General features: G+C 36.2%; 1 protein-coding gene across 7 annotated transcripts in view; it reads right to left on the minus strand.

Annotated features, from left to right (window-relative positions):
- LOC106168418 (beta-alanine-activating enzyme) overlaps window positions 1-15248 on the minus strand; it is a 30262-nt gene that overhangs the window by 4862 nt on the left and 10152 nt on the right. For 4 of the 7 annotated variants that reach the window (XM_087008303.1, XM_087008305.1, XM_087008304.1 and 1 more), the window contains exons 16-18: window positions 14863-15003; window positions 13892-14454; window positions 13450-13523 (exon numbers count right to left, since the gene is read on the minus strand). The exons of 1 other annotated variant lie outside the window; for it this stretch is intronic. In XM_087008303.1, coding sequence (XP_086864429.1) covers window positions 13963-14454; window positions 14863-15003 — 633 coding nt within the window. In that variant the 3' untranslated portion in view covers window positions 13450-13523; window positions 13892-13962. Of the gene's footprint in view, window positions 1-13449; window positions 13524-13891; window positions 14455-14862; window positions 15004-15248 lie in introns of those variants that run through there. 2 more of the 7 variants (XM_087008306.1, XM_087008309.1) reach the window with 2 other exon arrangements.

Here is a 15248-nt window from a genome sequence, read left to right on the forward strand (position 1 = left end):
ATTGTGGCAGTGGTAGTCATTTGCAGAATAAAACGCAAACAGCAGACCATGACTAACAGAGGTCAAGGCCAAGCAGAAACAGGAAGTGGAGAATGTGACCCACTTAAAGGTGAAGGTCACCAGATGCCTCCATCGAATTCCAAGACCAACGAGACAGAACCGTTGACGAGAGAACCTGGGTACGAGCAACCAGTCTCCCATGATGCTTCACCACAGCACGTGTACACACAGCTCCGTACCCTGCCCCATGTGCCAGTCAGTAACGAGGCAGGAGAGGCACAGTATGAGGTAATGCATTCACCTGACCAGCCAGTGTATGTGAATGATTATAGCTACTGTGACGATGTTGATCCCAATGCTCCTCAAACAGGGAATAAACCAGAATATTTGGAGTTGTTGCCGTAACAAGTTGCAAAATTCTGATTTAACTTATGGTTTGCATGGGAAATAAACAAGGCAGCACAGCTGTTAGATGGACAGACATACATATATAAATGGCGAAACTAATTCAAGCAGTGACATTAAAACAGTGTAAAAATGCAGTTAAAATATTTTTTGGGCAATCTTAGTATATATATGTATATAATGCTGAACAGCATTATCATGACCAATTTTAAATCATGTACTACTGTTCACAGCCAACATGGGCACACACACAAAATAATAATAATAAAAAAAAAAAAATTTAAAATAAATAATTCAATCAGGCTGGTCTTTGATCTGAAGCTGTATTTTAGCTCTCTAAGTTTGAGAAAAATAAGTGCCGTAACATTTTCACTTTAATGGTGTTGAGATAAATTCCAGGAAAGTGCAAGGTAACTGTGATGCTAAGATTGACTGTGATGCTAACAGAGGCAACAGACGCAAGTGATGACTTCATGCCTACACACATAGGGGCTATATATCTACAAGGCAGCAAAGCTGTCAAATGTACAGACAAAAAACAGAAAAAAAAAGATGCAAAATAGGTCATTTTGTCAATTTTGATGCAATAATAAATGCTTATAATAGCACAGTCAGTCAACGCTGTTTTTTCATCTTGCACAACAGGTAACATGGTCAATAACAGGAGCAGATGCAGAGATATTTTCTGACAGTATTCCAAAGTATCTTTGTTGATCCATCTTCCATTTTGATGGTCTTCCAACAGAAACTCGTTAATATAAACTTTAAAATCTGACTGTCTTCCAGGAGACCCAGAAGATGGTCTCATTCCACCCCTTCAATAAGATTACAGTTTCAGGACCATGAGAGTTAAAATTCACATGATAAAAGTCCCAATATATGAAAAATGATGACAATGCATAAAATAATATTACAGCATGTTTAAAGACATAAATACCAATACAACTGCTTATGTGGAAATACTGAAAATGTGCATGCAGAGCCTCAGGTGGATGGGAGTTAAAAATCACATCTTAAAAATGCCAGTGTTGGAGAAAAAATTAAAAAGAAAACAACAAAAATATAATTCCAATGAATCTGCTATTCACTGCTTCCTTATTATGGACACTATGTTATCTAGCAGAGAGCTTAACCTTTGGGAGTTTACAGGGAAATATCAACAAGTGTGCTTTATGAAATTTCATTTAATGGCCGCTTAATTAGGCAAATTACAGTAAAGTGCCATGAATTTAGAACGGCTCTTGAATTTCGAACGATCTTAAAATCGGCCGTCTGGAGTTTTTTCTGGACCATAAATTTCGGCCAGTAAGCAATTTTGCGCGATCTTCATTTCGTGAATTTCGTACACCTTAAAATCGGCCACCGGGCTATTCTCGCGCTTATAAAGTTCTAACAGTCGGCAATGTTGCCCTAGCATACCTTTACCTGAGTACTACGTGTGCGGCCCAAGGTGCAAGTTAACGATCAGTACAGTTAGTTTAGGACGCTAAACAACATTGTCATATCCATTCATTCAGATAACAGAAGAATCTATTAAGAGTTGTACTGTCGGGCTGTTGTTTCTTTACCGCAGTATTCGGTGTGAGATAGCGATCGGTAGTTTTGCTGAGGCGAACAATAGCATTGTTAACAGTAGAGACTTCAGTAACAGAACAAAAGAGCAATATTAAGAGCTGCAATAAAGATTACCATTATTGCTTTCTTGTCTCGCTCAGATCGTTCACGATCTCCCGCTGACGATCTTCTGCTAATGAAGTCCCTTGAAATGTACAAATGAAATGAAAAATATTTTTAAAAATCATAAATTCCAATGGGGAGGGATGGAGGGTTAAAAACAATCGAGAACGATCTCCGGCTGACGATCTGCCGCAAACGAAAGCCACTGAACGAGTATGAGCTTTCTCGTTTCACTCGGATTGCGACGCTGACGATACGAAAATTGCGTTCTCGTCTTGCCCTTTGGCTTACGAAGTCTCTTTAACAAATATGAAAATTGCCTCCTGGTCTCTCTCGGATTGCGAACGACCTCTCGCTGAAAATTTGAAATTTTCCTTTTTGTCAATCAGCTTTGTCAGTTGCCGTGCGTATGAAGGTCCGGAAGGTGTCCAATTTCACAAATTGGCCTGTAGTTTGCTTAGTGTTTTGTACCGCATGAAGGTCACTCTTGTCACTGCTGCATACGGCGTGGAATGTGTATCTTAAAGTTCATAGAAACATTTTATTGTGTTTTGTAAGCTTTAGGAACTAGTTTCGTCGTGACTGAATATCAGCGTACACTACAAAGTAGTACCATTCATCTGTGACGCATCATAAAAGCTAGGTACGTCAAATTACTCTAAGAAAATTTCTTACAACGTCCACGGCTGTCCCGACAAGCCAAGACGTCATTAAAAAAAGTCGCAAGCCGTCTAGCCGTCTTTGAAAATATAGGCCATCCGGTGATGTCAGCGGCCGTCCAAATTGCCTTGCTCATAAGGGTATATTTATTTAACAAGGGGCTTACTGACTTCACCCAGCTTACATGCGGGTGCATGCCTCCCAAAATTATATTAAAGGATAAAATTGTAATATATCTAAGTTTAATTGTTTGTAAATTTTGTAAAAATTGCCCATGTCACCCCGTTAGTTTGGAGGGTTAAGCTGGATCAAGTCCGTGTCAAAATTCTTTGAAACTTTGCAGGAAAAATCACTCTTCCTTTGTTTCTCTGGCTCCTTGTTTAGCCCGATGATCAGATTTATCTAGTGCCCCCAGGTCTGCTGGAGGAGCTCTTTGAAATAACACACAGGTAGATTTTTATCTGAGATAAATATCGCGTTCGATACACTCAAGACAAAAGCTACCTGTGAGCTGAAGGGCACTTTACCCTCTAATTAAGAGGTAAAGCAAGTTCCAGCTAGATGGACGATTAAGATCGGACTTCAGATGGTAACTAGTATTGTTTACCTCAGTTCTGTGAAAGCAAACGAGAAGGGTGTCAGAACAATGGTGCATATATAAATTATACAGAGAATTTGTACATTCAGGTGACATTAACTTATAATCGAAGGGGATTTTCGATAATATTCCTTGAAAAGTACACTAGATTAATAGAGAATAATATCATGGTTGGCCAAAAAATTATATACGCACAGTGTATCCGTGCGTATGCCTGGTTACGCCCCTGTCGCAAACCAGCAAACCATATCCTGCTGACTACATGAAAATTGCCATCTAGCATGGACAAAAAGTCCAAGCTTCTATGCTTGCTCGGATCGCTGACGATCTCTTGCTGACGAATATAGTAACGAAGTCCCTTGAACTAGTGTGGAAATTGGCTTATTGTCGCGCTCAGATCGCTCACTATCTCCCATTGACGATCTTCCAGTCCCTTGAACGAATATAAAAACTGCCTTTTCGGTTTACTCTAGATTACCTCGCGTTTGTTTGAAGATGGTTTCAATGACAAAACGTACACGCTTTTCAAATGCGTACATTGACGCAACTATGCGCCAGGAAATTAGTTGCTGCTGCTGGTTAAGATTGGGTTGCCTGAGCGAAAAAAAAAAAAAACCGCCCTGCACACCCCCCCCCCCCCCCCAAACCTAGTATATTTGATCGCAGACAACAATCAGCGGTCATCTTGGTCGCAGCGCACGACGGAGAGAGACCGTAATACACAGTAATACACAGTTCGGCGAAGGCTACCTGTGCGCCGCACATACCGATCTGCGGTCGTAGTAGCCTTCCTGCACGGAGGAGAGGCCGTAGTGCCGAGGCCGGCTTCTGCAGGGAAGGCTACGTATGCGTCGGAGAAACCGACCCGCGAACGGCGAGATGAGGACGCATTCGCGTGTAAAGCTCCGCCCGACTTTAACGGTAAAGGCAACGAACCTGGTCGCGGAAGACACTTATCGCAGATGAAGGCTACCTGCACGTGCGCCATAGACACTGATCGGCTGTCGTCTCAGTTTCAGTGCACGGAAAGGAGCAACGGTAACACTAAGCTTCCATAGTAAAGGTTATCTGGCCGTGGCAGACGCTAATCGTCGGCCGTCTCTCCCTCCGTCCACTCCCGTTCTGAGCGCCAGGATCGTTTTTGAAAAACGACACTAGTTTCTGGCTGCCAGAATCGCTTTTGAAAAACGACACTACTGATAACGATGCTGTTTTGCGGCCCTAGACAACAGTACCGCTCTATCTATGGGCCATACACAGTGATCGGGTGAAAGTACGTGTATACCTTTGGTCGCAATTACCGACACTCACACAATCATACATTATGGTAACTCTAAATAGATCGTCGGGAGAAGGCCTAGCGACGAACAGACAACTTCCGGTCAAAATTGACAGAATTCCATGAAATTCGAACTTTTGGAAGTTCTGAGCACCTCCATTTCATGAATTTCGGCCAGAACGATCTTTTCCCAAATTTAATTATTTTCTACTGTTCGAAATTCATGGCACATTACCGTAGTTTATAGCACTGAAATTAGCCAAGTGAATACCCAAGGGGAATTTACAGACTGACCACACAAATTTGTCTATTAAAGGTCTTCAGGCCCATAAGTCACACCTTAAGAAAAGCAGAAAACAATAATGCACAAAATAAAACAGGAGACTGCCAATTCTGATGCAATAATACATTATGTTTAACTGCACAGCCAACATCAAATTTTAATTATGCACAACAGGTAACACTGATGAAAGTAAAATGCTGAAAATTTTGAAAAAAAAAACATCATAACTTCCCTAAAATTGGCCGGATTATGCTGAATTTCGAACTTGACCTGCATATTATGAATATGTATCAGTTCTGTAAGTTTCAAGCCAAAAAGTAAAACGGTATTTCACTTATCGTGTTATCGGTGCTACATAAATGCTGAAAAAAGTGAAACAAGACAGCACTGCTCTGAAATGGGTTTGTTTCCATTTTTAAGACTTTTTTAACATAAAACAAAATAAACAGTTTACTGCCATTTTTATATGACCAACTAAGAAAATTGATGAGATGGAAAAAATATCAATAAGACAGTGTTATATGTCCAATTTCCTCCATTATGAGATTCTGAACATAGTGGATGATTGAATCTGACAAACTGCAATAATATGTGTTTATTTCCATTTTTGACACTTTATTACACAATACATGATAACAAGTTTACCATCATTTTTACAAAATCAACTAACAATGTTGTAAAGATGCAGGAAATGCCAAACAAACACATTTAAGTATCTTATTAGTTCAATAATGAGACTGTTAACATGCCTAAGAATTGAATGTGAGGAAATGTGAAAAAACAGCATAACTTCTAAAATAATGGACCGATTATGCTGATTTTCCAACTCAACCTGCGTTTTAGTAAGATTTGCCACTCCTGTGAGTATAATGACAATTGGCCTATCTGTTTTTCTTATATTGTGTTATCAGTGTTGCATATATGCTGAAAAAAAGTGAAAAAATAGCCTAAATTCACTAAAAATGACCCAATCATGCTGATTTTCAAACTTGATCTGCGTATTATAAATATTCATCAGTTCTGTAAGTTTCAAGCCAAAGGGTAAAACAGCTTTTCATTTATTGTGTTATCGGTGCTGCATATATGCTGAAAAAAGAGAAAAAATAGCCTAAATTCACTAAAAATCACCTAATCACGCTGATTTTCGAAATTGACCTGCATATTATGAATATTCATCAGTTCTGTAAGTTTCAAGCCAAAAGGTAAAATGGTTTTCCACTTATCGTGTTATCGGTGATGCCTATATGCTGAAAAAAGTGAAAAAACAGCATAAATTCCCTATAAGTGACCCGATCATGCTGATTTTCGAACTTGACCTGCGTATTATGAATATTTATCAGTTCTGTAAGTTTCAAGCCAAAAGAAAAAACAGTTTTCCACTTATCCTGTTATCGGTAAAAGTGCACGGCGATGACGGCAACGACGGCGACGATGGCAACGACGGCGACGGCGACGACAGACGCAGATGACGGCTATATGTACAGACACATCTGTGTCTGTACATAAAAATAGCATAACTTCCACAAATATGGCCCGATCATGCTGATATTCGAACTTGACCTGTGTATTAAGCATATTCATCGGTTCTATAAGGTTCAACACAAAAGGTAATACGGTTTTTCATTTATCGTGTTATCGGTGTTGCATTTATGCTGAGAAAAATGAAAAAAAAGCATAACTTCCACAAATATGGCCCGATCATGCCGATTTTCAACTTGACCTGCGTATTATGAATATTCATCAGTTTTGTAAGTTTCAAGCCAAAAAGTAAAATGGTTTTCCACTTATTGTGTTATCGGTGCTGCATATATGCTGAAAAAAGTGAAAAAACAGCATAACTTCCCTACAAGTGACCCGATCATGCTGCTTTTCAAACTTGACCTGCGTATTATAAATTTTTATTAATTCTGTAAGTTTCAAGCTGAAATGAAAAACAGTTTTCCACTTATCGTGTTATCGGTAAAAGTGCACGGCAACGACGGCGACGGCGACGACGGCGACGACAGACGCAGGTGATGGCTATATGTACAGACACATCTGTGTCTGTACATAAAAACAGCATAATTTTAAATTTGTAAAAATAGTCCAATCAAGCCAATTTTCGAACTTGACCTGCGTATTATGAATATTCATCAGTTCTGTAAGTTTCAAGCCAAAAGGTAAAATGGTTTTCCACTTATCGTGTTATCAGTGCTGCATATATGCTGAGAAAATGCAGAAAATGGTTCATTTTGTTAATTTTGATGCAATAATAAATCATGCCTACAATAGCACTGTCAATCAACACTGAATTTTAATCATGCACAACAGGTGACATCGTCAATAACAGGAGCGGATCCAGAGATATTTTCTGACAGTATTCCAAATTATCTTTGTTGATCCATCCTACATTTTTGATGGTCTTCCAACAGAAAAAAACAGACACCCATCAATATGAACTTTAAAATCTGAAAGACCCAGAAGACGGCCTCAATCCACCCCTGCAATAAGATTACAGTTTCAGGACCAAATTCACATAATGAAAATCCCAATATTTGAATAATGATGACAATGCATAAAATAATATTACATAATGTTTAAAGACATAAAAACCAATGCAACTGTTTATGTGGAAATACAGAGAATGTGAAGAGCTTCAGGTGGATGGGAGCTGAAAATGCCAGTGTTTGAATAATAAATTAAAAAGAAAACACAACAAAAATATCCCATTAAAGCTGCTATTTAAACTTTTAATCTTGCTGTAATAACATGATATGAATAACCCCAATGTGTTTGAGGATAATAAGGCACTGTTATTCAAATATATTTTTTTTCTTTTGTTAACTTATTTGCAATACTAAACAACATTTACCTGCATAATTATCACAGATTCCTAATTATGTGACACAGTTAAGAGAGCTTAACCTATGGGACTTTACTGGGAAATCTCAACGTGTGTTATATGTAATCTTATTTAATGGGCACTTGGAAATTAATTAGGCAAATGATTTTATAGCTCTTAATTTAGCTTGTGACTACCCCAAGGGACAATTACCACCATCCATAAACAGTAGCCCCATATAGCACTCTATAGAGCTGCATTGCTTCCAGAACAGAAAACAATCACTCTGATTTTCCAACACAAACTGCATGTCAGTCTTACAAAACTTTTCAGTAAGTTTGAGTATCATAAGTAACATGGTTTTTCCTTAATGGTCATTCCGGCAGCCATTTCCAAAATAGGGTTTTCTTCAACTTTTATGCAATATAACATAATGACCATCAATTTTTAATAATAAAATAAAAGTATCATGGATATACAGAAAATGTGACATGGAAAGGTCTTCAAGGCCATGGAAGTTCAGAGTCACACTTTCAAAATGCCAAAATGTACCTGTATACAAGAGATAACTGTATTGAATTGATTTTCTTCCATTTTCAACACCTTTTTTTCATATAACAAAGTAATCAATTTACTGTCATTTTTAAATGAACTACTGAGAAAATTGTTGACATAGGAAAAATATCAATAGAACAATTTTAAATGTCCAGTTTGCTCCATTCTGAGATTCTGAACATGGTGAATGATTGAATTTGACAAACTGTAAAGATATGAGTTTATTATTATTTCTATTTTTTGACACTTTATTACACAATTACAGGTTTACCATCTTTTTTATATAATCAACTAACAATATTGTTAAGATGCAGAAAATGTCAAAAGAACACCTTTACATATCTAATTAGTTCACAGATGAGATTGTTAACATGCCTAAGAATTAAATCAAAGGAAAAAACACTTATATACAAAAAAGGCATAACTTCACCAGAACTGAACCAATAGAGCTAATTTTCGAACTCCATCTGTATTTCAGTAAGACTGATCACCCCTGTAAATTTCAAGACAATTGGCCAATTGATTTTCTTGAAATGCGTTATCGGTATTGCATACATGCTAAAAAAAGTAAAAAAAAAAACAGCATAACTTCCATAAAATTGGTCCAATCACGCTGATTTTCAAACTTGACCTGTGTATTATGAATAGTCATCAGTTCTGTAAGTTTCAAGCCAAAAGGTAAAACGGTTTTTCACTTATCGTGTTATCAGTGTTGCATATATGCTTAAAAAAAATGAAAAAAGAGCATAACTTCCATAAAAATGCCCCGATCATGCTGATTTTCAAACTTGACCTGTGTATTATGAATAGTCATCAGTTCTGTAAGTTTCAAGCCAAAAGGTAAAACGGTTTTTCACTTATCGTGTTATCAGTGTTGCATATATGCTTAAAAAAAATGAAAAAAGAGCATAACTTCCATAAAAATGCCCCGATCATGCTGATTTTCGAACTTGACCTGCGTATTATGTATATTCATTAGTTCCATAAGTTTCAAGCCAAAAGGTAAAACGGTTTTTCACTTATCGTGTTATCGGTGTTGCATATATGCTGAAAAAAGTGAACAAGGCAGCAAAGCTGTCAAATGTACAGACAAAAAACAGAAAATAAAGATGCAAAAAAGGTCATTTTGTCAATTTTGATGCAATAATAAATAATGCTTATAATAGCACTGTCAGTCAACACTGAATTTTAATCTTGCACAACAGGTAACATGGTCAATAACAGGAGCGGACCCAGAGATATTTTCTGACAGTATTACAAAGTATCTATGTTGATCCATCCTCCATTTTGATGGTCTTCCAACAGAAAAAAATAGATACCAGTCAATATAAACTTAATAACCTGACTGTCTTCCGGAAGACCCAGAAGATGGTCTCAATCCACCCCTTCAATAAGATTACAGTTTCAGGACCATGAGAGTTCAAATTCACATTATGAAAGTCTCAATATTTGAAAAATGATGACAGTGCATAAAATAATATTACATAATGTTTAAAGACATAAAAAACAATACAACTGCTTATGTAGAAATACAGAAAATGTGCAGAGCCCCAGGCAGATGAGAGCCTGCCTGGGGCTAAAAGTCACAAATGCAAGTGTTTGAGAAAAAATTATAAAGAAAAACAACAAAACTAGAAAAGCACTTTGAGAGTGCAGACCTCTGCCAAGGCAGCAATTGTTGATTATTATTGATAATTGATTGATTATTGATCCGGACCACCACCAAAAATTAATCATTGTCCTCTTTGGCCCACTTCCGACAGTTCCTGAAAATTTCTGCAAAATCAGTCCATAACTTTTTGTGTTATGTGGATGACAGACAAACAGGGGTGAAAATATAACCTCCTTGGCAGAGCTTGAGGTAAATATAATTTCAATGAAGCTGCTATTCAAACTTTTAATCTTCCAGTTTGATATATATATATATATATATATATATATATATATATATATATATATATATATATATATATATATATATATATTTAAAACTTATTTGCAATATTAAACAAAATTTACCTGCATAATTATCACTGCTTCCTTATTATTAATCTAGCAAAGAGCTTTACCTTTGGGAGTTTACAGGGAAATATCAACAAGTGTGCTTTACGTAATCTCATTTAATGGCCTATAAAGCAAATGACTTTATAACTCTGAAATTAATCTAGTGATACCCAAGGGTAATTTACAGACTGACCCACTCAAAGGTCTTCAGGCCCATAAGTCACACCTTAAGAAAAGCACAAAACCATAATGCCCAAAATAGGAGAATACCAATCCTGATGCAATAATACATTATGTTTAACTGCACAGTCAACATCAACTTATGCACAACAGGTAACACAGACGAAAGTAAAAGCATAAGGCTTCAGGCCCATCAGAGTTCAAGTTTATACTTAGAAAGTGCCAGATTGAGAAAAATGAAAATTTCACAAAAAATGCATAAATACAATAAACATGATAATCCAATAGAGCTGGTTTTCTCATGAGCTGAAGGCCAATCCTAAAAATCGTACTTGTAAGTTTAAAATTATAATAAGTAGCACAGTTTTCTTTTCATAATGTTTGCAGTAGCAGTGCGAAAAGATTGTCAATTTTGATGTAACATTACATAATAAATTAGAGAATAATTATCACCAATTTTTGTTTATTGACTATAAATAGGATGGACATGTAGAAAATATGATTACCATTTGGCTTCATGTCCATGGGAGCTCCGAGTCCCACAATGAATATGCCAAAAAAGATAATGAATATAACACTAAAATGTATAACTTCCAGAAAAAGAAGCCAATTAGACTGCTTTTCTAACTCAGGCTGCATTTTAGTCCTGTGTTTCTTTTTTGAAAGTTTGACAGTCATAAGTAACATGGTTTTTCCATAATGGTCATCAAGGCAGCAGCACCAAAAATTGTGTTTTCTTCTATTTTGATGCAACATTACATAATGCTTAACAGCATAATGACCATCGATTTTTAATAATAAAATATAAGTGTCATGGATTTTCACAAAATGTGACTAGCACGGGCCTTCAAGCCCGTGGAGGTTCTAAGTCGCACCTTGGAAATGTCAATATGTGAAAAATTAAATTTTCACAAAAAACTGTTTAATTGCCAGAAAAATTTACCAAACAGACTGCATTGCCTACTGAAGCTGTATTTTAGACCCATGTTTCTTTCCTGTAAGTTTGAGAACAGTAATTGACATGATTTTTGTTAAATGGTCATCATGGGAGCAGTGCCCAAAATAGGGGTTTCTTCAAATTTTGATGCAACATTACATAATGTTTAACAGCATAATGACCATCAATTTTTAATTATAAAATATTAGTATCACGGATATTCAGGAAATGTGACAAGCAAAGGTCGTCAGGATCATGGAACTTCAAAGTCACACCTTGAAAATGCCAATAAGTGAAAAATTAAATTTTCACAAAAAACTGTTTAATTGCCAGAAAAATTTACCAAACAGACTGCATTGCCTACTGGAGCTGTATTTTAGTCCCATGTTTCTTTCCTGTAAGTTTGAGAACAGTAAGTGACATGATTTTCCTTAAATGGTCATCTTGGGAGCAGTGCCCAAAATAGGGGTTTCTTCAAATTTTCATGCAATATTACATAATGTTTTACAGCATAATGACCATCAATTTTTAATTATAAAATATTAGTATCATGGTTATTCAGAAAATGTGACTAGCAAAAGCCTTCAGGCCCATGGAACTTCAAAGTCACATATTGAAAATGCCAAAATGTAAACAATACAGCACTGTTCTGAAATGGGTTTATTTCCATTTTTAACACTTTTTAAACATAAAACAAAATAAACAGTTTACTGCCATTTTTATATGACCAATGAAGAAAATTGATGAGATGGGAAAAGTATCAATAGAACAGTTTTAAATGCCCAACTTCCTCCATTCTGAGATTCTGAACATAGTGGATGAATGCATCTGACAAACTGCAATGATATGAGTTTATTTCCATTTTTGACACTTTATTACACAATACATGATAACAAGTTTACCATCATTTTTACAAAATCAACTAACAATGTTGTAAAGATGCAGGAAATGCCAAACAAACACATTTACGTATCTTATTAGTTCAATAATGAGACTGTTAACATGCCTAAGAATTGAATGTGAGGAAATGTGAAAAAACAGCATTACCTTTTAAAATAATGGACTGATTATGCTGATTTTCAAACTCAACCTGCGTTTTAGTAAGATTGGCCCCTCCTGTGAGTATAATGACAATTGGCCAATCTGTTTTTCTTATATTGTGTTATCAGTGTTGCATATATACTGAAAAAAGTGAAAAAAAAACAGCATAAATGCCCTATAAGTGACCCGATCGTGCTGATTTTCAAACTTGACCTGCGTATTATGAATATTTATCAGTTCTGTAAGTTTCAAGCCAAAGGGTAAAACAGCTCTTCATTTATTGTGTTATCAGTGTTGCAAAAATGCTGAAAAAAAGTGAAAAAATAGCCTAAATTCACTAAAAATGACCCAATCATGCTGATTTTCGAACTTGACCTGCGTATTATGAATATTCATCAGTTCTGTAGGTTTCAAGCCAAAAGGTCAAATGGTTTTCCATTTATGGTGTTATCGGTGCTGCATATATGCTGAAAAAAGAGAAAAAATAGCCTAAATTCACTAAAAATGACCCAATCACGCTGATTTTCGAACTTGACCTGCGTATTATGAATATTCATCAGTTCTGTAAGTTTCAAGCCAAAAGGTAAAATGGTTTTCCACTTATCGTGTTATCGGTGCTGCATATATGCTGAAAAAAGTGAAAAAACAGCATAAATTCCCTATAAGTGACCCGATCATGCTGATTTTCGAACTCGACCTGCGTATTATGAATATTCATCGGTACTGTAAGTTTCAAATCAAAAGGCAAAAATGGTTTTCCACTTATCGTGTTATCGGTAAAAGTGCACGGCGACGGCGACGGCGGCGACGACGGCGACAGCGACGACGGCGACGGCGACGACAGACGCAGATGATGGCTATATGTACAGACACATCTGTGTCTGTACATAATAAAATCAAAGTCACTATACAGTGTCACCTTAATGCAGGGAGCACTGTCCTATGCTATTTATCCAAACAACCTTCCTGTCCACAAACCTTATAATGTGAATTGGGAAATGTTACTGACCTTATCTTCAATCTATTCTAAAATCTGAAAACCCTTCCAAATGCCCTTTGTAGTCAGATTCACCACTTGCTGATCTTGAATATTGAAACATATTTCATTACTAGAAGTTTTAAAATGATTTAAATTTATTTATCACATTTGATATGATAGCAATACACAATTCATCTATAATTGACAGCAGCAGAAAAATTCTTGTAATTACACTTTTTAAAAACTAAGAATTATGTGGGTAATCTCACTGAAATAAAAAATGGGGGGGGAGGCATCATCTATACAATATTAATTTAATTCGACAAATGACAGAAAAATTACTTGCTGATTATGCATTGTACTTCCCCTAGGTTGGTTTTAAACTGGTCATAAAATATTGAATAAAAATAAATAACATGAATTTCACATAAGAAAGACAGAAAATGAAATTGACTGATGAATATATAATTACCTTCTAAATTTCCAAACCAAAATGACAAAACAGTGCATGTAGTGCCCATTCTTAAGAGGCCTTAATGATGTTCAACTAGAAGATCTCATCTGCAAACAGTAGATGTAGTCATCTCTGCATCCTACCAGAATCTTGTCCCCAAACACAACAGGAGAAGAGAACACTTCCCCTGGGAGATTATACTGAGAGAAGCAGGTGCCATCTTCAAGTGCTAACAAGTACAAGGAACCATTGGTCGCGCAGACGCACACAAAGTTTTCATATGTTTCAAAATTTTTAACGTTCTTGCAGATGTTTCCAGGCTTTTCTGATGTGTTAGGGATTTCATTTGAATTGTCAATGAGTTTCGGCACAATTTCAGTTTTTAACACTGGGAACACAAAAGGTGTGGAATACACCTGAGAACTGGTCTTCATTTTCCACCTCAGTGTGGGGGCATCTGATGGTAAACAATAAACATAATGATCATGTGATCCAAAGATGATCAGTTCTGTTTTTCTGTCATCAGATTGATGGATACAGGGATTGGAAAATATTGGACCACTTGTACTGTAAGACCAAAGCTGAAAAAAAAGTTTAACTTCAATCCATGCATTGTTATAAAGATACATATAACCATTACACAGTTCAGTAACTAAACAGTGAAAAGGTATACAGTACATTGTCTTTTGACAAATCTGGACAAAGTAAACACATTTCCTTTTCAAATTTCAATCAACATGTATGCTAACTAAATGTGGTAGAAAAAATCAGATACAATAAGTAATCAGCCAGTTTTTATGTCAAGAGCATCAAACAGCAAACTTAGGTTCAAGTTACGCCAAGAGAACCATATCAAATTTGCTGATATCTCTATAAGTATTTAGATTCATTAAGTGAAGTAAAAGCTACGACCACAAAGGAGAAGTAAAATGTGCTTAGGCCAAGTACATTGCAAACTAATAGGTATCTGTTAACCAGCTGCTTCCTACCATTTTTCCATTATAATCTATGTGATACAATTTTCCATTGACACAACCTATGCATACTCCTTCCTGAGTGAGAGCAGGCGAGGAGAAAAATGGCTTGGTATCGGATTTATCATAAAACATCCAATTAACTCTGCCCGTATCCTGCAAATAAATCTACATTTAGCTTGGCAAATGAAAGGACAAATGATAAAAGCAATTGCAAAGAGCATAAAGTTACCTTAAAACCATTTGACTGCATTACTATTATTACTCACAATACAGTGAAAGTAGGTGTTGGTGCAATTATCATGAGTTGAAACAAATGTCTGTATTTTTAAGCATTCACCTTTTCTGCAATGAAATAATGGACCCCTCCTCCCTCTTACCAACAAGGTCAGATACCCTTT

The sequence above is a fragment of the Lingula anatina genome, chromosome 3 (assembly GCF_051362555.1).
Source record: "Lingula anatina isolate TDL-2025a chromosome 3, LinAna3.0, whole genome shotgun sequence".
Taxonomy (NCBI): Eukaryota; Metazoa; Brachiopoda; class Lingulata; order Lingulida; family Lingulidae; genus Lingula; species Lingula anatina.